This window comes from Suncus etruscus, chromosome 4 (genome assembly GCF_024139225.1).
Source record: "Suncus etruscus isolate mSunEtr1 chromosome 4, mSunEtr1.pri.cur, whole genome shotgun sequence".
NCBI lineage: Eukaryota > Metazoa > Chordata > Mammalia > Eulipotyphla > Soricidae > Suncus > Suncus etruscus.
The window spans coordinates 115,692,223-115,716,294 of NC_064851.1; the positions used below are offsets into that span (position 1 = coordinate 115,692,223).

The following is a 24,072-nucleotide window of genomic DNA, read 5'->3' on the forward strand; positions in this document are numbered from 1 at the left end:
TTTTGACCAGAGCAGTAGTAAGCCCTGAGCATGTCAGAGCATGTTCCAAATCCATATGTAAATTAAGTAAAATTAAAGTTTAAGAGAGAGTGAAATAAATTGTATTTAATAAAATATAAGGACATCATTATTTTGCAGGTTAAAACAGACTTTCCAATGTAGATCATGTTCAGAAAGACAAAAAAACCTTATCAGATAACCTTTCTATAATAAAAAAAATTCACAAACTTAAACAAATATCTTTGGGGCACAGCGGTTGGGCATTTGCCTTGCACGCAGCTCACCCAGGACGGACCTGGGTTGGATTTCCCAGTGTCCCATATGGTCTCCTAAGCCAAGAGTGTTTTCTGAGTGCATTGCCAGGAGTAAACCCTGAGCGTCACCGGATGTGGCCCAAAAGCCAGAAGGGAAAGATTCACATCCTCATAAGGAGCTCTTTTCGTCTTTTAAAATTTATTTTTGGTCTAGAACAATCCTGGCTGTGCTTGCAGAGGTCTCAAACTCGCGGCCGGCGAGCCATTTGCGGCCCTCCATACAATATTTTGTGGCCTGCCCTAGGGAAATCTTTTTTTGTTTTGTTTTGTTTTAGTTGTTTGGATCATACCCCCCAATGTTCAAGGTTTACTACTGACTTTGCACTCAAGGATCACCCCGATTTTGCTTCCTGCGACCCTCTAGTAAATTGAGTTTGAGTCCCCTGACTGGGGATTGAACATGGATAAGGGGGATCCACTTTATTCTTCTACATAGCAAAACAAGAATGGGGAGAAATTTTTAGTGAAAATAGAAGAAACAGAAGAGGTCAAGATTATAATAGTGTAAGTTCATTGATTGGAATTTCTTGCCTCTACAATTATGGCCTGCCTATCTATCATCCACCAGTCATATACCTTTTGAGCTATCAATCTACATATTAAATACATATACCATTTTCTATCAATTTTCATAAGTTTGGGGATTACCATGACACTTTTAAGGAAGAAAAATATTTTGTATAGAGTGTTTAGAAGAATCTTCAGATATCCTCAATCAACTGAACACGGGTAATACTTGGTATAACATGTGAAACTCATGAAGTATTAATATTCTTATACTAAATAATTAGCCTCAGCATATTTTATAAAGAAATTATATGAAATTTTACTAAATTGTCAATATATTACAATATATTCAGATTCCTAGATTTAGTAAATGTCAATATTTACAAGAATCTTGTGTTTTGCACTTATACATAAATTAGCCAGTTTTAGCAATAGTAGTATTTGGTCTTTATATGAAAATCAAATTTAACCAATATACTGTCTTTAATTTTTCAACTATGTATATACAAACAATACTTAATTATACAGACCTTGAGTATAATACCTAGTAATAAATGTGGTAAAAAACAGTATGTTGAAAGTCTCATATGGGTCAGAAAAATCATAAAAACAACAAGCTGTCAAATTATATATTTCCTATTCTCCACCAGCATGTTTCAAATGGAAATGAATACAGATGAATTGCAGGATTTTTGCAATGATATAAGCTTTTTTTTTTTTTGACAGTGCCTGTGCATAACAAAGCCGTTAATGGAAGCTGAAATTGTCCTCAATTATACCCAGTGACTAAAGGTGGGTCAGCCTAACATTTGCAGCTCTTAACATGTCTCTGATTTTTGTCAGGGTTACAAAACTAATAGTACTCTATGAACTTTTGTCCTTACTTAAAAGTTAAAATTTGGGAAGAATGTAGTACATACATTTTGATTTTTGTTAAAGATTTTCCCTTTTAGGTTTGGAGATGAACCCCCAAATTATCTCCATAAAATTGTACCTGGAGCAAACAAGGATAGATTTGAGTTTCAGAGCAAATCTAAGTGTTTAAGAGCTGGGAATCTAATTTAATCTTTTAAAAATTGAATTAACAAATATTAAACATTCTATATTCTAGGCATGAGATACAGAACTAATAAAAACAAACATGTCTCTTTCATGGATTTAGGGTTTAAAATGGGGAAACAGATTATAAATAAGCTATTTTAGTCAAAATTAAAATGACTGGGTCAGAACAATAGCACAGTACCTAGGGTGTTTGCTTTGCATGCAACCAACCAGGTTCAAATTTTATGCTACGTGCTCTGCCATGTCTGCCAGGAGTAATTTCTAAGCACAAAACTAGGAGTAACCCCTAAATATTGCTGGATGTGCCCTCCCAAAAAATTACTTTGAAAAAATTCCTATACGTTTTTCTTTTTCTCATATATGCATGTACACTTTTGCACACATATTTTTCCATATCTACTCATTCCATTAATTGATCTTTGTTCATGTACTTTGTTTATTGTTGGCTTTAACTGTTTGTTTTCAGGGCTTATTCCTGGCTTTTCACTCAGAAATCACTCCTTGCAGTGCTTAAGGTACCATATGTGGTACAAAGAAATCAAATTCAGCTCTGCCAAGAGCAAGGCATGTTCTTTATTCACATTATCTCTTCAGCCCTTTTATGGAAATTTCAAGTTTCATTTTGATAAGGGATAATTAGGAAGGAAACTTTCCTTCCATACTAAAAAAGTTCTGACTCATTGTATATAAAGAGGGAATTCATTCAATGTTTATTTCTAGACTCCCATGACATTCTGCTATAGAAATGACTTCCCTTCTAAAATTCAGACTTTCCCAACTGTTCAGAGTAAGCTTTTCCCTAATTTATGTCACATTTGTCATAATGGAATGAAGACCTTCTGAACCCTTTAAATGTTAGGTGAAATTATTATATCATTATATTTTTGTTTATTTTAGGAGGAATATCCATCAATGATCAGGGGATACATTTGGTTCTGCTCTTAATAATTCTTCTTGGTAGTGATTGGGAGACTATATAAAATCGTGGGGATAATACATGGGAAAGTCACATGCAAGGCTATAGACCTGCTGTAGTATTGCTCCAATACCTCTTTTCTCATGACCTTAAAGTATACAAATTACCTAAATTTATATTATCTTCTAAAACTACCTTTGTATCGGAGAAATCTTAAGGTAGGGTAAGTATCTAAAGTCATTCTTTTTCTTATGAAGTCTTTCTCTTTTCATCCCTGAGATCCCTCCTGTCTAAACATAACAATCTTCTACCTCACTGCTTTCTATAATAATAAACATTCAGTTTATCTCATAAACTTTATAATCTAAATTATCCATATACATAATTAAATTTTTTACACCTATTACATAAATACATATACATATTTATATGCACATAGTAAATCCAGCCCCAAAAGACCACAGAAGTACATGGAAAGTTTCACAAGATTTATTCACTGACTGTATTACAAGAGAAGGAAAGAGAGGAAGAAAAAATTATAGAAAAAATGCTCAATATTTACTTGAATATCTATTAAAATTAGTGTAGAAAATGCTCTAAATATGTGCCAAATTTAGATAGATGGTATGGCTTCAATGGAGAGAGTTGAAACAGAGTTGAAACGTCCTTTATGCGTTATTCATTCCTAGAATTTTAATAGTTGGAGTGTTTAGTTCATAATTAAAAAATCTAATTGCATAGAAAGTAAGAACTGATCACTCATAATAAACAGATACTCAGAATTGAATGCACTAATATTTAGGAGAATTTAAAGACAGTCATTCATGGAAATATTTGAGAAAGGTGATTAAAGAACATGACCTAAACACAGAGAGGCACAAGCAATGTCAAATAAAGCTCAAATGTCAGGCATTAAATTAGTACCTATCGTATTTATTTTTCTTTTGTAATTATATTTTATTAAGTGAAATAAAATGCTATAATTAAATTACTCAATTTATTGAAAACATCTTCATATAAACATTTTACTGGATTCTGTAATGTTCAGAAATTTTAATGACAGTTGTACAACTGCATAATTAAATTTCTGAAATCTCAGTCACACCAGACACCTCAAAATATAGAATGTTTTAGGCTGGAGAGATAGTACGGTGGGAAAGGCAAGTGCTTTGCATATAGCCAATCCTGGTATGATGCCAGTATTCAATATAATCCCTGAGCATCACCAGGAATGGTTCTTGAGCAAAGATCCAGGAGTAATTTCTGAATACTAATATGTGGCCCAAACCAGACAAAACCAGAAAAAAAAACACCAAATAACCAATATTAACCAAATAATATAGTGTTTATGCCCTTTGTCACAGTAGAGGGGATCTTTCCATTCAGTGTAATAAAAATTCAGTAGTAATAGTCTTAAAGGATGATGAGTAAAGTTTATGATCTGAAGAACATAACTTTTAATTCTATATTCAGAATGACTAAAGATACAATTAGACATCATATATTTTGAGACAGCCTCTTTTAGTAAGAATGATGACTAAAAATTGTCATGCACTTACTTACATTTTACCCAGCCTAAATCTAATTGATTGCCACATAGGAACTTTATTTCCAAATACATTTGTGATAAATGAGAAATATAATGCGTGGTTATAAGAACAGTAACTGTAAAGCCAGAGTTTACACCTTGGATGAGATCCAAATAAAATAAATGAATAAACTTTGGAAATGATTATTTGCTATTTTTACTAGTAATGCTGTATCTATACTTAGAAGAATTTCAGTAGTAATACTTTTAAGTTTATAATAAAGCATTAACTATTTTCAATACAGCTTATTTGTTTTTCCTAAAATTAGCAAAGTAGATTACCCTTTAGCATGCTTAAGTAGATAAAAATTCATTAAGGTTATATTAAATGAGAAATAGTTCTAAAAATGGAAACCTGTATTTGATCAAATAAGTGTGTGTGTTTTTTATTACAATGCTTAACCATCAGGTGATAATACATTAAATGATTGGATATGATTGAGGGGGATACTGCCAGTCACCAGGAATCTATTTTCAATTATATTTAAGGCAGAGATCCAAGTCACTATCTTGTTTTGCATCTTATGAACTTCAAGCCCAGTCATTTCAAGAAACTTGCGAGATTTAAGAGAATATAGAAAATTATATTTTGGGGGGAATCATTCAGGGTCAACCCAGGGGACCTCACTGTGATCACCTTGGACCATGAACTTCCACATGAGGCTCTAGACAAATGAAGGCAAAATTAAGAATAAAAAGGTCTAGGAACCTTTTTATTATTATTAAATTATATTATTTTATTATTAAAATGTTCTATAGAAACTTTTTTCTCAATGAAGTAAATGCAGAATCAAAGCAGATACCTACACAAAATAACTCTATTTTGCCTAGGGAGGATACAGGGACTGATAATAAGGCATTTTTGAAACTTAAGCTGCTATCTCTGCAGATACTGTCTATGTGGATGTTCTTTCCCCCTCAAGTATACATGTTTATTTTGTAGAAAACCACAGTTCTCACTTGAGTCTTGACAACCTACCTAAATTCCTTATCTATTTCTCAACACTGTTCTCAATCAAGGATATCATAATATCTTAGGATATTTTATAAAAGTGACTTATAAAGGAAGAAGTTGATGTCCAAGGAAATGTGTGCACACAGGTCATGCGCTGCTGGGATAAGTCTTGTTAAACTACAGTAAACCAGCCAGAAATGGATACAATACATGGAAAAGTCCATGTATTGCTTACATTTGACCCAGGTTCTTTGTACACTGCCAGGAGTGATCTCTGACACAGAGCTAGATTTCTGTTAGACTAATCCCCACACACTGCCATGAATAACTCCCAAAATCTAATAAATAATATGACATTTGACCTCTCTGATTCATTATAAGTAGTTTTTTTATTATTAATTTTTCCAAATATTTTATATTTTTCCTAAGACAAAAATTAGGTTAACACTTTATTAAAACCCCAAATATATCTTTTGTATATATAGAAACAGTTTGTTCAAATCCAGTAATAGGTAGTTATTTCCTATACCAGTAGTTCATAAAGATTATTCATAGTTGAAAGATCAATTCGGCCATTTCTCTGAGCAGGTGAAAATGGACTGGATCTCAAACTAGAGACATATTTGTCATAGATTATCTTGGGTCTTTCTCTATATTGGGAGACTTTTTCCCTACTACTTCTTTTTTAAATATAATTTTTATTTTAATTATAGTGGCTTACATATCGTTCACAGTAATATTCCAGGTACATATTTACATTGAATCAGGGGAATTCCCACCACCGAATTGTCCTCCCACAACCGCTCCCATCCTGCCTCCCATATCCTCCACTCTCCCCCCACAGGGGCTGCTAGAATGTGTGGTCCCTTCTGTTCCTACTACTTCTACTTAACATTTGTCTCTTAGACAAATTATTTAAAACTAAAAAAGAAAATCTTGTGGAACCATGTGTTATTGTGGAACCATGTGGAACCTTTTTCATACCTAATCCTCTGTAAGGTACAGGATCTGGAAGTGGAAGAACTGGAGCTCAAGTATCAGATTGTGTTTCTAAACCCTGGGCTAATCTTATATACTGATCAGTTCCATTATTCATAACTTTATAATATCCACTACTATAAAATAAGTAAGTACTTTATTTTCAATAATTTTTTTCTATTTGGAAAAGCAGAGAGAGAATATATCTAATTAAGACAATCAAATCTCAAATCATCTCAATTGATTTATAAGGGTCATAATGATCCTACCAAAATATATTATAGAAATGAATATTATAGCTTACAGTTTATCCGGAATCTATTTAAAGAAGAAACAGAAGTTTATTTTCACCATTATTCTAGCACAGCACAATATTTGGATAAGGGTTTTCTATTGTTAGGAGGCAGTGACAAGCCTTGTTGGTAGCTTTTAGATATATATTTAACATAAGAGTCCTAGAATTAATTGTGAAGATGGGATAGAAAATGAGAAAAGGATAAGTAGCAAATTATTATTTGATTTAATTACAGAGAATATAGCTTTGTGTTTTTAATTCTCACTCTCTGTTATCTACACATCCAGTTCTTTAATTCTAAAGACATTTTATTGTTATACAGTTAATCTGGGTATACTCAAAATTTCAAACAGTCTTAATTTATGTTACATGAATTAGTATTAGTTGAATAATTCTGGAATCACATATTCATAAAAAAGGTCAGATACAGACAACCTACAAGGATCCAGCTTAAAGTCCATGCAGCATTGCAATAAATTCCCCCCTTTATATCAGCCTATACTATGTTGTATGACCCAGTTCAATAATTTACACATCTTTTATAGAGTTAGTTCCATGTTAGCTCCAAGAAGAAAGTCCTCGTTAAACACCCACAACCTGGAAGGTCATTATAGATACTAGAATTGATCTGCTCAAGTCATTATTGTTCTTATGGATCCTCATTTTCAAAAGCTGTGCGTATTTTTAGTATTCTCCATTCCGAAGACAAAAAGTGAATGATAAATTAAGGTTCAATTTTCTAAAGTGTCTACATACTTTCAGTATAGTTTATTTAGTTAAGTTGTGTTTAATATCATTAGAGTGGCTATGGTCTCTCAGCTTCAGCTTCCTGAAAAAAATCACCCAGAGATTTCTGCATACCTAAATATGAAAGCTACATGTTTTAGTTTAATTTATATATATATATATTTTTTTTCTTTCGGTTTTTGGGCCACACCCGGCTGTGCTCAGGGGTTACTCCTGGCTGTCTGCTCAGAAATAGCTCCTGGCAGGCACGGGGGACCATATGGGACACCGGGATTCGAACCAACCACCTTTGGTCCTGGATCAGCTGCTTGCAAGGCAAACGCCACTGTGCTATCTCTCCGGACCAGTTTAATTTATATTTATGGAAGCATATAAATGTGAGCAATGTGTGACCTAAGACCTAACTTAATCAAACACATTTGAATCCTTTAAAAAAAGTTTCAAATGCCATGTCACTGTAACTCCCTCAATTCAACTATCCTATTATAATATGGATTATTTTCTCATATAATACATTTATTTCCTACAAGGAGAATTTTATTAAAATGTGTTTCATAAACATGGGTGCAATTGATGTTTAAAACTTGTCAGCTAATCAAAACCTGAAATGATAATTTTCCAAGTAAGTGTTATAATTAGGACAAAGCAGGAAATATTTATCATTTTCTGTCAATACAATAATCCTTTTCTTTTAATTCAGAGCAGATGGATATTCAGACATCAAAGGGAGATGCTTGAAACACCAAGCATGTATTATTAAAGCTCACCAGCTGAGGCTCACTGACAAGAGGAATAATCATAAAACATCACCTTTTATTTCATCAGAGGAAGTTGTGCTTGCTCAACATCTGAAGCTCAACATCCAGAAAGCGATTTCACACAAGTGACATCCTACTCAAAACAGCTGTCTGCAGGCAAAATAAATGGGATTTAATCTGCCATAAAATAAGTTGCACAATTTATTTTTCTTGAGGAAGTCATGCCGTGGTGACATTGGTGAATTGTAACAATTTTGCTTCAAAAAGAAGCATCTCTTCCATGCCAACCACATATTAATCGAAGTATGTAAAATTTTCCTCCAGAAAAAGGAAACTAGAAAGTCAGCTTATTTTATATGGTATCTGATACTTAAGAGTTGCTTTCTTTTAGCTGTTTAATTCAGAGAAAGTTAGGTTTTAGAAGTCTGTTGGTAATTAAGGTTGGATTTTATAAAATTGCCAACCAGCCAATAATAAAATACAAAATGACAACCTCACATGCTTCAAACTAATATTGAAGAAGGAAAAACTTCTGCAAAATATAGTAAAATTCCATTAGGGACATCTCAAGCAGATGAGATTTATAATCCCTTCCAAATGAACATTTTGATTAGAAATGAACATTTCCAACCAAAATGTTCTTATAGGTGACTTACATAGCACCTATAAATACTTATAGCACTCAATTAAGGTTTCTATATTGTTAAATTCTGTGAAAATAGTCAAGACTTCTCATGATAATGTTGTACATTTATTCATCTATTTAATTGTTTTGGTTCTAATATTTTAGTGACAAAAAATTAAAGCAGTAATATATATTTAACTATAATTTTTTCTATTAGTTATGATATTTAAATTCTAACTAAATCAAACATTGATCTTAGATTACATCTTTTCCAGTGACATTTTGCAGAATGTTTTGTGTTCAAAAGTAGACTACAAGGTATTATTTTTCCTTTCTGATTACTGCATTCTCTTCTACTACTTACTCACTTTCTACATTAGAACATTAATAGTTTTTGATAAAACTATTTATAATTTTTATCTCTTAGGGGTGAAGTATCAATAAGTATATCTAAATTAAATATAAATTTCAATAAAGCTTAGCTAAATCTTAAATTAAGAACCAAGATGCCCTTCAACAGACGAATGGCTAAAGAAACTGTGGTACATATACACAATGGAATATTATGCAGCTCTCAGGAGAGATGAAGTCATGAAATTTTCCTATACATGGATGTACACGAAATCTATTATGCTGAGTGAAATAAGTCAGAGAGAGAGAGAGAGAAAAACGCAGAATGGTCACACTCATCTATGGGTTTTAAGAAAAATGAAAGACATTCTTGCAATAATAATTTTCAGACACAAAAGAGAAAAGAGCTGGAAGTTCCAGCTCACCACAGGAAGCTCACCACAAAGAGTGATGAGTTTAGTTAGAGAAATAACTACATTTTGAACTTTTCTAACAATGAGAATGTATGAGGGAAATGGAGAGCCTGTTTAGAGTACAGGCGGGGGTCGGGTGGGGAGGAGGGAGACTTGGGGCATTGGTGATGGGAATGTTGCACTGGTGATGGGTGGTGTTCTTTACATGACTGAAACCCAAACACAATCATGTATGTAATCAAGGTGTTTAAAAAAAATTTTAAATACATTACTCTCTCCTCCTGTAGAAAATATCTCCACAGCAAACTTCTGAAGTATTTTGAACCTATTTATGTATGCTTATAGAAGCCAATTAATATATTCACTATTAATATTTAATATATAATAATAATGTATTGTTATATTTTAATAAAAATATGAGAGGAAGATAATTCTTTAAGATGTTTTCCTTCTGAATGCTTCTATTCCAAGTTTTTCTTGCCACTTATAGGTACTTAGAATTTATGAATACAGATATGTTTGCAGAGGTTAATTTGGGATTCTGTATTTTTCAAACATATTAGTTTTATCTATTTTAATTTTATTTTAGGCACTGTGGTTTATAATATTGGTAATGGTAAGATTTTATTATGTATGCATACTTAATTTTATGTATGCATAATAGAATCCAGTATCACATCTTTTACCAAAGATTTCAACAAACATTTGTCCACCATTGTGCCAGTGTTCTCCCTTCCATTAAGGCCCATCATTTCTTGAGAATTGTAGGCTATTTTTTCTCTGAATTTGATAAAACTCTTTTACATGTATACTTAGAAATCTAGGAAATAGAGTCACTATGTATTCCAGGATTTTTTCTAACTATACATAGCAACTAATTTATAAGCCCAAAGTATTTGATTCAAAATATATTTTTCAATATTATACGAGATAAACTAATATATCGTCAAAAATCAGATCAGCTTTTTTTTCATTTAGAAGAAATTCATCAACTAAAGAAAATATTTCATAATATTTGCTTATTACCTCCTAATCTTACAAGACTTAATTTAATATTATATATTTGATTTTAAAGTAAAATTATCCTGACAATTAAAGAGGGATTACTACATCTAAATAAATCTTACAATCATTGAGAGTGACCGGCTCACAAGAAAAGTGAGATATAAAAATTGCTTTTCTCACAGTCTAGTGGAGTGTCTGATAGAATGCCAGCACTAAAACATTATTGTTGACTCTCATCTCAGAATCTTTATATGCACTTTAGTGTTCGTATTTTTACCATATAAAATAGAAAATCACTACCATTTTTCATCTATTTTACAACCTTTCCACAGTGATATCTTCCAACTTGAATAGTTACAAACCCATGTAACCTGAATTGTTTGCTTTTGGAACTTTCCTTAATGTATAATTGGTGATTGTTTGAGTAAAATAATACCTGAAATGCAAAGAAGATGTGTTGGTAGGTGAAATACCCCTTTGAATTCTAAATTGCATGATTTTAAAGACTTCTGGATTTTTATGGTAATATGTATCTTTAAAGAAATTAGTTTGCCAAAGATGTATCTATAAAACTTATCTCTCCTGAAGTAGGCATGAAAAGTATTGAATCATTACAAAGCAAAACAGACTTATTTAAACTATTAAATGTCAGAATGCTTTTGTGTAACAAATACAGTAAATTGACAAGTATAGGATATTAACAGTAGCCTGAAATTAATATAAACTGCTATAAAGTTATTATGTGGCATAGTAAATATATACAACTATAATTAGTATAAGGAAATAAAACATATGTTATATAAAACAATATAGAAGGAATGCTATAAAATTTCCATTTCAATCTATTTTTAGACTTGTTTTAAAGGCATGTTGAATATACACAAAACAACAGAAATAGAAACATCATTTTATGATTTATATTATGAGTAATAGGAACTTTTAAAGTCATACTATTTATGCATCCACATTACTGAAATTTTACTGCCAATTTTGAAATGCATGACAGTTGTTCTGAAACGTTGATTTTCTCAAAACCGATAGATACCTAGATTTGTTGCAAAAACAATTTTGTTATTTGTAGTGTGGTCTGAGATTTGAAGTTTTAATAAATAATGTTGGTGTTCTATAGAGCAGACTTTGAGAAGAAAATATCTCTGTTCTTTAAGAAGCCAAATGGATTTCTTTGCAATTATTACTAATGATTATCCGTGGGGAGAGTTTTGGGTCTGAGTTTTCTTCTAATTAGTAGCAGAGAGGAGGAGGTGTTTGAGAAATCAAGTACCCAACTGTTTCCTTAGCTGGAGTTTTGAAAGAAACAGGGGTGGAGAGTGTGTGTACTCGTGGTACAGTAGTCACCCTCTGCCTGCATTAAGGGAAGTGTGTCAACGACTCTCCTGTGGCTCTCCTCATTTTGAACTTGCATTCATCTGAGCATACAAAGTTTAGAGAATTGTCAGATCCAAATATCCCCTATCTCCAAGGTTAAGCCCCAGCTTATTTCACACATTTCAACATTTTCCATGTGGATGCTGTTAAGGTTGCCTGGAATTTGGAGATAAGCCCAGGATTAGTCCTGCTTTAAAGTCATCATGAAACCTTGTTACAGGCCTCAAGTTAAGTTGTTAAAAGTATTTCTGTGAGCTTACTGGAAAAAAAAAAAAAAAACATTGCATCCACTAACTTTGTAAGCTTCAGATAGCACAAAAACATTGTGGAAAACTCACCTGTAGGCCTGTGCCCTCATGGTTTTATAGACAGAGGCTAAAACAACATTCTGTTTGCCAAACTGGCTCCAGGAAAAAATTTTAAATTGAGAACTACTCAATTTATTCTTTTTTTATTTTGTTATTATTATTTTTCTGTCATACCTAGCTATACTGAAGGCTTTACTCCTGACTCCGGGGCAGCAGTGTTCAAGGAACATACAAAATACTGAGGATTGAACCTGGATCAGCTCTGTGCAAGATTCAGCACTGTACTAGCTGGGGTTATTTTTTTGTTTAAAGTATTTTAATAACTGCATAATTTTATTCAAGATTATGTTTTAAAATTACCTTGCATAATATATAATCATATAAATTTATATATTTTCTGCTTTCTCTCTTGTATACAATGCAATACTTTTTCTTCATCGTTCGTCAATGTGTGGGGGCACACCTAGTGATGCTCAGTGTTTACTCCTCTCTGTGGATTCAGGACCAAATCAGGTGCTAGAAATTCATGCAGTGAACCATATGTAAGATAAGCACCCTACCCACTCTGCATCTCTCATGACTGAAATGCAATAATTCTTAACCTTTTGATTGCAACAATGCATTTGGGAGAACTATGGATTCTAAATGATATTACAATTTTGGTATTAAGATAGCTAGAAAAATAACTATACTTTTTCCCCTTTGGCATGAGTAGCTGCTAACCTGGAAGATATAATAGGCAAGACAATGATATTTTACTGCATTTGATCAAAAGGCATTTCAAAATATCCAGAAAACCTAGATTGCAAAGGTGTTGAGCATACTGATCAGATTTAATATTGGAATGTAGTTTTGAAATGTAAAATTTTAGAAATATTTTAAGAAAGCACTAAAGCATATCTTAATGTACATGAAAAACACTAGTGAACCCTCTTTACCAGTGCAATATTCCCACCACCAATGTCCTTCATTTTTTTAATATAACTGAAACCTAACTACAAACATGTTTGTAATCATGGTGTTTAAATAAAGATATTAATCAATAAATAATTAAAATAGAAAAAAACTAGTGAAAATGTTTTTGTTACTTTTTTTTTTTTTTTTGGTTTTTGGGCCACACCCAGTGTTGCTCAAGGGTTACTCCTGGCTGTCTGCTCAGAAATAGCTCCTGGCAGGCACGGGGGACCTTATGGGACACTGGGATTCGAACCAACCACTTTAGGTCCTGGATCAGCTGCTTGCAAGGCAAACGCCGCTGTGCTATCTCTCCGGACCCGTTTTTGTTACTTTTTAATAATGTCTAGCTTGCTCAAAAAGGATAAATGTAATAATAAATATATTTAATGTATAGAGTTTAATAAATTTAGATGGCATCAAAAAGTTAACATTTTAAAAATTCAATACAAAGTAATATTTGAGACCAAATTTCTTCTCTTGCAATATTGAACATTGTTTAAATTATTAATATATGGTAGCATATGATTTTGTAAGGCAATGGCACCAATTAATTCTCCCTTCCTTGAATCTTTAGTATTTTATTTTTCTTTATATCTTGATTAAATTACCTCCTTAATATTAAATTAGATTTATTTATTTACTTATTTTAGTTTTTGGGTTACATCTGGCAGCACTGAGGGGTTACTCCTGGCTCTACTCTCTCCTGACAGGCTCAGTGACCATTTTGGGATGCTGGGATTTGAACCATCATTCTTCTTTGTGAAAGGCAAATGCCCTACTTCCATTCTATCTCTCAGGCCCTTAAAATTATATATTTAAACATTCATTAATTGCTGTCATAATTTTTAACTACTAAATTCAAACTTGGTATTTACATACCAACTGACGTCTGTTGCTTCTAAAGATTTGATAACTAGGTAGATGGATGGATGATAGAGATACATGTGGAATAGATGTGATTAAATGCAGAAAATACCAATAATTATTTAAAGTATTTTAGTAGTAGGGGAGTATTTCAATCACCTCCTAGATGGTTTAAAGAAAGTATGTTCTTATATTTGCATAATTCACTCAGCAACTCATGGCTAATGTCCATCATCATTCACCTTCAAGAAATTATTATTATTATTATTATTATTACAATACTACTACTCCATGGTCATATAGTTACACTGTTGTTACGATTCTAGTATGTATTTATATGTGGATTTTATGTATCTCCCATAAATCAGAAAGCAGATGTAACCTTTCTACCTAAATCCTTAAAGTTTTATCATATGGTTATCTGTAATACGAAACAAAAATTTGGTTGAAGTATACTTCTTATTCCATACAACTTAAGAATTATAAGACAGTATAAAAAAATTTCACAATATTTTTCCCAAAACACTTTTTTTTCAAAATGGACTCATTCATATGGGCAGATCAAAATAATTAAAATTCATATTTAAAATAAATTTTTAAGTTTACTGATCATAATTAATTCCACATGTGAATTCACAGTAGCAGAATATTAAATTAAAGGTTTCCCAGGCTTTGAAATGTATATATGGCTTTATGGTTTCATATATTTATGTATATATATGATAATTAAGAAAGTCCTATATGACAGTCAAGAAAAGAGCATCAATACTTTCCCAAATAATGTCACAAGTATTAATTATGTTGCTATTCATCATCACATTTTCTAGGTAACATTTTACACAAAAAATAGTACATTAACATTGTGACTGTACAATAGATGACAGTGAATTGATATCAAGACCCAAATATATTATTCTCTAATCTCTTTTTACATTTTTACAAGAAAAGTTTTCATTTTATTGACACCCAATAACTATTGTTATTTAAATTATTTAAATAATAAGTTTCATTTTTAGATACTGATTCTTACTTGTGAATACTATTGAATATACACCAACCCCAAACAAGAACATCTTTGATATCAAACCTAAATCACAAATCTCCCAATTTAATGAAATAGAAGACAAATTCAATTTTATGATAAAAATTTAAACACATATTCCCATTAGACAAAATAAAATAGATTTTTAAATGAATTACTAAAGTTGACATATTTTAAAGGACTCTGGAAAGTAGCATTCTATGCATTTTTTCTCTTAAATAATTTTTCAAACTAGGAAATAAACTGTTGAAATAAGCTATGTTGTAGCAGTTAATGAACATTTCTAAAATTTTAGTTAAAATCCATGAATTCACTCAGAAGGAGTACACTCTTGTGAGGCACAAATATAATGCAATCAAAAAATTTTACTCAAAAACATTGCTTTATGAATGAATATAAAAGTTTACCTTTCAAGTAATATCATTAATAAAAGTTTCCCTCATTTCAATCCATCAAGAAAGAGAAACCTTAATTCCTTAGAGTACTATTTCTGTATTTAAACCAAGTATGGGTATTAAAAATTCAAATAACAGAATATACTTGTCACTATAATATGAAATAAATGGTATTTATTAGAATATCAAGATATATTTGGTATTCTAATATATTTTAGAGCCATAATTTTTACTGTTTACATACAGTATTATAGCTAGAATTTACAAATAAAATATTCGTTTTTATTACTTATCATTTCTGGTATTCATCAAGTAATACAAGATAGCCTAGCAGGGGTCTCAAACTCAATTTACCTGGGGGCCACAGGAGGCAAAGTCGGAGTGATCCTTGATTGCAAAGTCAGTAGTAAGCCTTGAACATTGGGGGTGTGTGACCCAAACAACTAAAATAAAACAAAACCAAAAAAGATTCCTCTAGGGCAGGGCCACAAAATGTTGTACGGAGGGCCACAAATGGCCCGCGGGCCACGACTTTGAGATCCCTGACTGGCAAACAATAGAGCAGCTACTTCTTAATCAGCTACTTCTTAATACAGTAGACACAGAAACATATTTTCTACTGCTACTCAAATAATTCAACACTCATATGAACTTATATTTTGCAATGTTTGCCCAAAGCTGAAAGTAGAAGTTGAGGCATTTTGCCAACACCTGTCTAATTTACAACAGAAATGTAATACAAATTTCTTATAGTTACTCAAATGACACCAGTAATTACTCATTCCATTTTTTCCATTGGCTAATGTTTAGTGAAATAATGACATAGACGCAACTTCATAATCATCTCTCAGAATCAAAACATCGTTATCATTTGCCTTTTCATAAAAATGATGTGGATGGACATGAAAAAGAATAAAAATAAACTGTGTCTTACCTCTGTCACTAAAGTCATCTACCAGAATGATTTCTGCTATCAGAGTTTCTGGAGTCCGGTTAATGATACTGTGAATAGTCCGCAGAAGTGATGTCCAACCTTCATTATGAAACGGGATAATGATGCTGGTGTTTGGCAGCCTTTCCAGGTACATCTTGTGCTTACAACTGGAGACAATAAAGGGAGGTGCAACTGTCACATGCAAGCCTAAAATATATACATCACAGTTTAAATCTTTATTACTCAACATATATGAAACAAAGTTTAGTGTAAAAGTCTTACAATCAGAATACTATAATAAATAATTTTCTTCCATTATCACCTTTTTTCGGAACAGGAAATAGAAGACACGCTCTATTACTTAGCTCTATCCATATCTCCTCCAAAATTACTCTTATTTGTGTGGGGAAAGGTCTCACACTCAGTTGTGCTCAGAATTTATTCAGTTTTTTCTGCACTCAGGCATTACTATTACACTACTTGGCTTTGGGGACCATATGTGATGCTAGAGATTGGATCTGGTTTGACCACATGCAAGGAAGCATTCTGCCCACTGTACTATTGAGCCAACTTTTTTGAAATTACTCTTACTGAAGGACTGGTCTTTGTACCAGGAACTCAAAGGGAAGAATAACAGTGTATTAAGTCTGGGCAGACCTGGGTAAGATCTTGGAATCCCATATACATAAATTTCCCTAAGCACTGTCATGTAATTCCTGAGTTCGAGCCAGGAGTGACCAATGAATATCACTGGTGTGACTCAAAGCAACCAGAAAAAAAGTGTATTGAAATATTTTGCTTTAGTTACTATTTATTTTCCTCTTAGCTTTAGAATAATAAGAATCCACTTTATAGATAAAAATTATCCACTGAGCATATGTTTAAAGTTCAATGGGTTCTCATGAGTGTTGGCAGCTTAATTTCTGTAATATATATGCTTAATTACTTTAATTATAGTACAATTCTATGATTTGGTTATATTTAAGGCTTGAATTGTAAAAAAATAAAAATGAAAGTAAAACAAATAAAGATCACATTAAGATATGAACTACAATAATGTCATAAACTCAGGGGAAATTATAGTGATAAATTCCATGTTAATCTTTACTCTAAAAGTTTCTGAAATGACAAAAAATGCAAATTAATTTTATAAAATTAATTCAGTAAAAGACAGAAACTTAATTTTAAAAAAATTAAATGTGATTTACTATATGTAAGTTCTATTTTGTATAGCTTGTTTAATAAATTTATGTGTCAAATGAAGGCAGATACCTGGTCTTTAATCTCACATATTCTTAGCTCAACACTGGTCACAGCTGACCAAGTTTTATGCACAGTGATGAATGTTTTCAAATATGTCAAATCCTTGAGTTACTTCAGAACTAAAATAGAAAAATATGATTCAGCCAGTTCTTAAAATTGAGGTTTTTCTGACTGGAAACCTGTAAACCTGAAACTCTGGAAACTGCCATTTTTGTTTAAATCAGTTGCATATAAATGTTCCAGTTCACAGCAATTTGGATGAAACTGAATGTATCATGTGACACAAAGTGGTTAGAACAAGAACAAATGTGGATGGCCTCACTCCTATGTGGAATAGAAAGAAATGGGAAAAGAGACTTGGCATTGATTATTGAAAAGAAGCCCAGAGATTCTGTCTGCAGAGCTGAAGGGGTGCTGTAAAAGAAAAGAGATATCAGGGTACTAGTGGTACAAAGGCACCATAGTGGAAAGTGTGGATAAGTAATATAATATGCTATTTTACTGTATATTTAAAACAAAAATTAGGTAAATAAATGTTTAATATAAATAACTAAATATAAACAAAAATTAGGTAAATAAATGTTTAATATAAATAACTAAATATAAACTTATTTTCTTAAAATGAAGGACTATGTAATTAAAATGAGTAATTATATCTTTTTTTTTTTTTTTTTTTTGGTTTTTGGGCCATACCCGGCGGTGCTCAGGGCTTTCTCCTGGCTGTCTGCTCAGAAATAGCTCCTGGCAGGCACGGGGGAACATATGGGACACCGGGATTCGAACCAACCACCTTTGGTCCTGGATCGGCTGCTGCTTGCAAGGCAAACACCGTTGTGCTATCTCTCCGGGCCCGAGTAATTATATCTTGAGAGGGTAATAATATATCGTCATTATTAGAGAAACAGTCAGTAAAACTTTCTATTTTTAAAACAAAGGAAATTATAGGGCCAGAGCGATATCACAGTTTATTCAGAAACAAAAGTAGACCCAAATGGATATAAAAATGATGATGTGCAATAAAGGTTAGTGAAGTTGAGAACAGAAATAATTTAAATTCGAAGACAATGCAGCAATATGGTACTGTGTTAAAATAAAATAAATAAAAATTATTTTCATAGTCTGTTTACAGATTCGTAGAAAATAGAGAATATTAGGTATAAAGTTAAAAAATTGTTGCATTAAACGTTATAGAGATGCAAAATATATCTATAGATATTGTGATTCATTTTAGTATGTTATCTTAAAATCTGAATTTATTTACAATTAACTTCGTGTTTAAGGATAGCTCAGAGACAAGAAATGCTATTTTGAAGTTTCAATTTATCCAAATAAAAAGAAGCTTTGAATTTCTTCAAACTTGAGAAATAATAAGATAAACAATATAGTGTAGCTTTTAAGTTACTTGAGAAAAAGTACAACACAAAAAGGCTTTTGAAAGCTGGTAAGAAGAAGTAAATTTGTCTGCAAACATTCTGCTAAACCATTCACAGTAATGAAGATAAAATTCAATGTTATATTTCTTAACAATATTTCAAACTTTATAGTTTTCTGTCTCAAAACAGAATACTTAAATAATCTGGTATTAGCAAAATAAAATTTAGAAACATATTTTCACATGTTAACTTTCATTTCTCTCTTAGCTATGATAGTTTATGTTCATAATTTTATTGATCTAGCAAAATGGTTAATTCAACAATAAAATAGTCTAAATAAATTTTAATCACATATACATAACTAAAGATTAGTAGTGATGTCTAAGTAGCAAGTAGTATCTTGTCTAAAGATGATATTTTATTATTCATGAAATAAAGGTAATATTTATATGGGCACTTAGTTTAAAATTTTTTTGTTTATTAAGTCAGTCTTCTCTACCATCATTAACATATTCTGTATCTCTATCAAGGCTGATGAATATTTTTGCTGTTCAATGCCAAAATTTAAATGCCAAATTTTTAAATTCTTGGACTGATATAGTCAATTATTTTTTTTATTATTTAAACAACTTTATTACATACATGAATATGTTTGGGTTTCAGTCATGTAAAGAACACCACCCATCACCAGTGCAACATTCCCATCACCAATGTCCCAAATCTCCCTCCTCCCCACCCAACCCGACAGTCTTTCTATTTCCCTCATACATTTTCATTATTAGGATAGTTCAAAACGTAGTTATTTCTCTAACTAAACTTATCCCTGTTTGTGGTGAGCTTCATGAGGTGAGCTGTAACTTTCAGCTCTTTTCTCTTTTGTGTCTGAAAGTTATTATTGCAAGAATGTCTTTCATTTTTCTTAAAACCCATAGATCAGTGAGTCCATTCTGCATCTCTCTCTCTCTCTCTCTCTCTGACTTATTTCACTCAGCATAATAGATTCCATGTACATCCATGTATAGGAAAATTTCATGACTTCATCTCTCCTGACAGCTGCATAATATTCCATTAAAACTATCTACATATTTCTACTGTTTTTATTTTTAGGGCATGCACATTTGGCAGTTCCCAGGGTTTACTCTCGAGTTTACTCTCAAGGATCACTTCTGGTTGACTCAAGATCATATGTGGAACAAGGGATTGAACCAGGGTTTCCACATGCAAGACCAGCTCCCTATGCATAGCACTATCGCTTTATACCCAAAGAATTTATATATTTCAATTCTCTGCCAAGTCCTGTAGCCCATCGAAATTATGACCATTATCTTGAATAAATGGTATGTTAGGTCATGAACAACCCTGAATATCAATGACTTAAGTCAGCAAATAATGTATTTAATCAATAATTAGTGCAAAAAGCAACCATTTTGAAAATTGTCAATCACTGTGTCAGAAGAGGAAATTAAACAGTATCTCTTAAATGACATGTTTCTTTTTACATACTACTCATTGATTAGGATTAGTCAAATTGTATAGAAATTGCAATTCTTTATAGCACAGTAGTTAAGTCAATTATTTCTTAAGTGCTCAGACCCATCCTATGATGGTCAGACCTACAATAACAACTTATCAATAGATCTTTAATGTTGTGTACAAATGGGCATGAGTTTGTATACAGTAGACTCCTGTATGTCTGCCCAATCTATAATGTAAATAATCCATGCCTATATTGTATATAGCCCCTCATATATTATTCCTCCTCTTCCCATTCAGAACTTATTCTATCCTCTAGTTCCCTCAGTCCTGATCCATTATCACTCCCTAGTTAATTGTCATTACCCTCAGTTCTTAATTCAATAGGTACTGAGACTGACCTGCCAAAATAAGACACTATCCAGATTCCAAAGTGAAAGGAAACTCTCTCACTCCCACATCTTGTGCCCTGGCAAGAAGTTGCAACCACCACTCCTGCTGACTCATTCTAGGCGGCTCTTCTTCTCACACTACCCTCTAAATGTGGAATGTTGCATGCTACCAGATTCAGCTCCAGAAGAATCCCCATCTCAAGTACATTACCTGATCCCTTACTGTGGCAAACTATTTCTCAAACTCAATAAGACCATGATGTGGATGAAAAGTTGTCCTGGATTTTATCCCCCTCCAAGACTATCTCAAAAGACTTAAAGGGGATATCTATATTTTCTCTGTATGTTTAATACTTCAGTAATTATGCCTCTCTGTGTATTTATTTCCAAATGTAAAGGAAGCCTCCTCCATCCGTTTTTTAAATGTATTATTATTTATTTTTTTCATTGTTATTATTATTTTTTTAATTTCACTTGTTTTGGTTCTGATTGGTACAAAATTCTAGGAGAAAATGTCTAGCTTGGGATAAAAGCTCAGGTCAAATCCAGGGCACAGAGAATGTATAGCCTATCATTCTTACCCCTCCCCCAAAAGCACCAGCAATACAATATGACACCATTCCTTTGGCATAGGCATACTAAATAAGGGGAAATCTTATGAATAGTAACAAGCTCTTATCTACTAGGGATAAGAATCCATAAATTTTAAAATACAAGGTCGTTTCCAACCTGAACACTTGTCATGGGGACTCGACTTAAGTCCATGTAATCTCTCAGCAACTGTCCAACCCCAAATCCTAGATCCAACCATAGAACCGACAAAGCTACCTGTAACAGCACCAGTAATCAAACACCCCCCCCCCCCCCAGGAAGTTCCTACTACCACACTGGCTCCAACGTGTGTACCAGGTTGATATGACATCCTGACTACAAGGAAACAGCAACAGCTTGATCTAAGAGCAGGTTTCCCTACCTCATCTCCTAACAGCAACATGAAATCACTTTGTCCTCTGTACAAAAACCAAGATCACTAATTACTGAAGACTCTCTGACAACCGCGACTGAACAGAACTCTTCCTGGGACCAATAAGGAAGACCCCAGTCTAGGTTCTAGCCTAGATCATACAAAAACCAAGATCTCTTTCCAGAGGTCTGTCTTTGACAACCGTGACTGAACAGAAATTCTGGAACCATAGAGAGACTCTGTACTAGGCTTGGTTCTAGAATATGTGCAAATACCAAGATCTCTAAAAAGTTAATCGGAGGACTGATTTAGTTAGCTACAACTGAGCAGAATGTTTCCTGGCACCATAGACAGATCTTGGGTTCAATAATGAACACGTACGGAGCCTGTAGTTGTTACCATGACAGTATGCTTCAGGAGTGGAGAAACATGGAATCTCAGACCAAGGGAATTCTCTTTCTAATATCCTCAATATTTACTGTGCCTATGCAAAAGAACAACAACAACAGCAAACAAACAAACAAAAAACAACCCTTGCCACTCTAGCAGTCCCCCTGTTTTTTTCCCTTTCTTTTTATTTTTTTTCTTCTTATTATTGTTGTTTTTTTCTTATGGCTGTTGTGTTTTTTTGCCATTGCTATTTTTTCCCCAACAGAACCACAGACCTTTTCATCTTGTTCTGCCTCAAAAATGGAAAGGGGGAAAAAGTGGATGATACCAGGAGCAGAGTGACTTGAAATTTGAGTGGAAATAAAAAATGATCAGACCTAAACACTAAACCCAAAGTCAATGACAACAGAATCAACACCCCCAATCTACAAAAGCTACTTACAAAGGGGACCTCTTACACTCGGGGTAAAGAAGGGAATTATTGAATGCATCCTCCGAGCAGGCGTGGAGGGAGGACAAAACTGATGGTGGGAATGGCCCTGACTCACTATCACTATGTAACTTAAATAAAGTGTTAAAGACTTGTAATTCACATTGGATTGGTCACAATAAAGATTATATATATATAAAAAAAAAAACTGATAGCAAACAATGTTATGTTGGCCCTTTGCCTTTTTTTACAAAGGCCCCAAAATATTTTAAGACTTCATTTAATAAGGTGCTGGGGCAATAGTGCAGTGATAAGGTGTTTGCCTTGCACGTGGCAAATCTAGGACGAACCTCGGTTCAATATCCTGGCTTTCCATATGATCCCCCAAGCCAGGAGTGATTTCTGAGTGCATAGTCAGGAGTAACCCCTGATAGTCACTCGGTGTGGCCCAAAAACCAAAACCAAACCAAACAAGGAAAAGACTTCATTTAATAGAAAACTTAATGGGTTTTATTTTTTCATAGATAAAAGAACATTATTTAGCTGCAATAATATTTTAGAGCGGTAAAATAATTATAAGAAATTATAAAATTCAGAGTCCTATTTAATATAGAATTGAGACAAGAATTTACAGAGTTGAATCCAAGTATTTTACAATAAAATGGTCAAAAATAAAAAAATAAAAAACCAATGGGAGATACTGTTCCAAAATAAATAAGTTAAATGATTTAAAAAGTGTTTATATTCATAGAACCTGGAAATCATAAAAAAGAATTAGAACAGAGCATTTTACTTTCCTTATTCAATTTTTGAAGTGCAATTATATTATATATTAATCTAATCATTTTGCATATGATCTAACTAAATTAATGTTCCATGAGTAAATGATCATTAACCTTAGTGTTAGTAAATGAAAACAAATATGCTGTTTGTCTTAAATATTTACAATTCATTGGTATATTCCTAAAATCTTCTGTACCCAAACTGAATTTTAACCTTCTTTGATTTTTAAGAGAAAATGGTTAAAATATCATATATGTTTTTATACATTTTTATTAATGTATATTTACATAGAGAGGAAGAGCAACTATAGAAAAGCAATGTTTTAAATTATTTAAAGCAATAAATTAAAATATTTATTAAAAGGCATGTATAAAATTTTTATTTAAACTTTAATTATGTTAAAAGATTTTTACTATACCTTTGGTGATTAAATATGATTAGGAATGTAAAAATTGAAATGGACTTATTACACAGCATGTGAAGCTCTTGCCATAAATGTGGCTAACCAGGATTTAAACCCTGGCATCCCAGATGGTCTCCCAATGGCAAAAATAATAATACTTGAGTGCAGAGCCATGAGTAACTCCTGAACACCACTATGTGT

At 32.5% G+C, this 24,072-nt stretch overlaps 1 protein-coding gene across 1 annotated transcript in view; it reads right to left on the minus strand.

The window, feature by feature from the left end:
- GALNTL6 (polypeptide N-acetylgalactosaminyltransferase like 6) overlaps positions 1–24,072 on the minus strand; it is a 756,971-nt gene that overhangs the window by 650,425 nt on the left and 82,474 nt on the right. Inside the window, exon 4 of the mRNA XM_049772673.1 lies at positions 16,401–16,567. Within this exon, the coding sequence (XP_049628630.1) occupies positions 16,401–16,567 (167 nt within the window). The remainder of the gene's footprint in view (positions 1–16,400; positions 16,568–24,072) is intronic.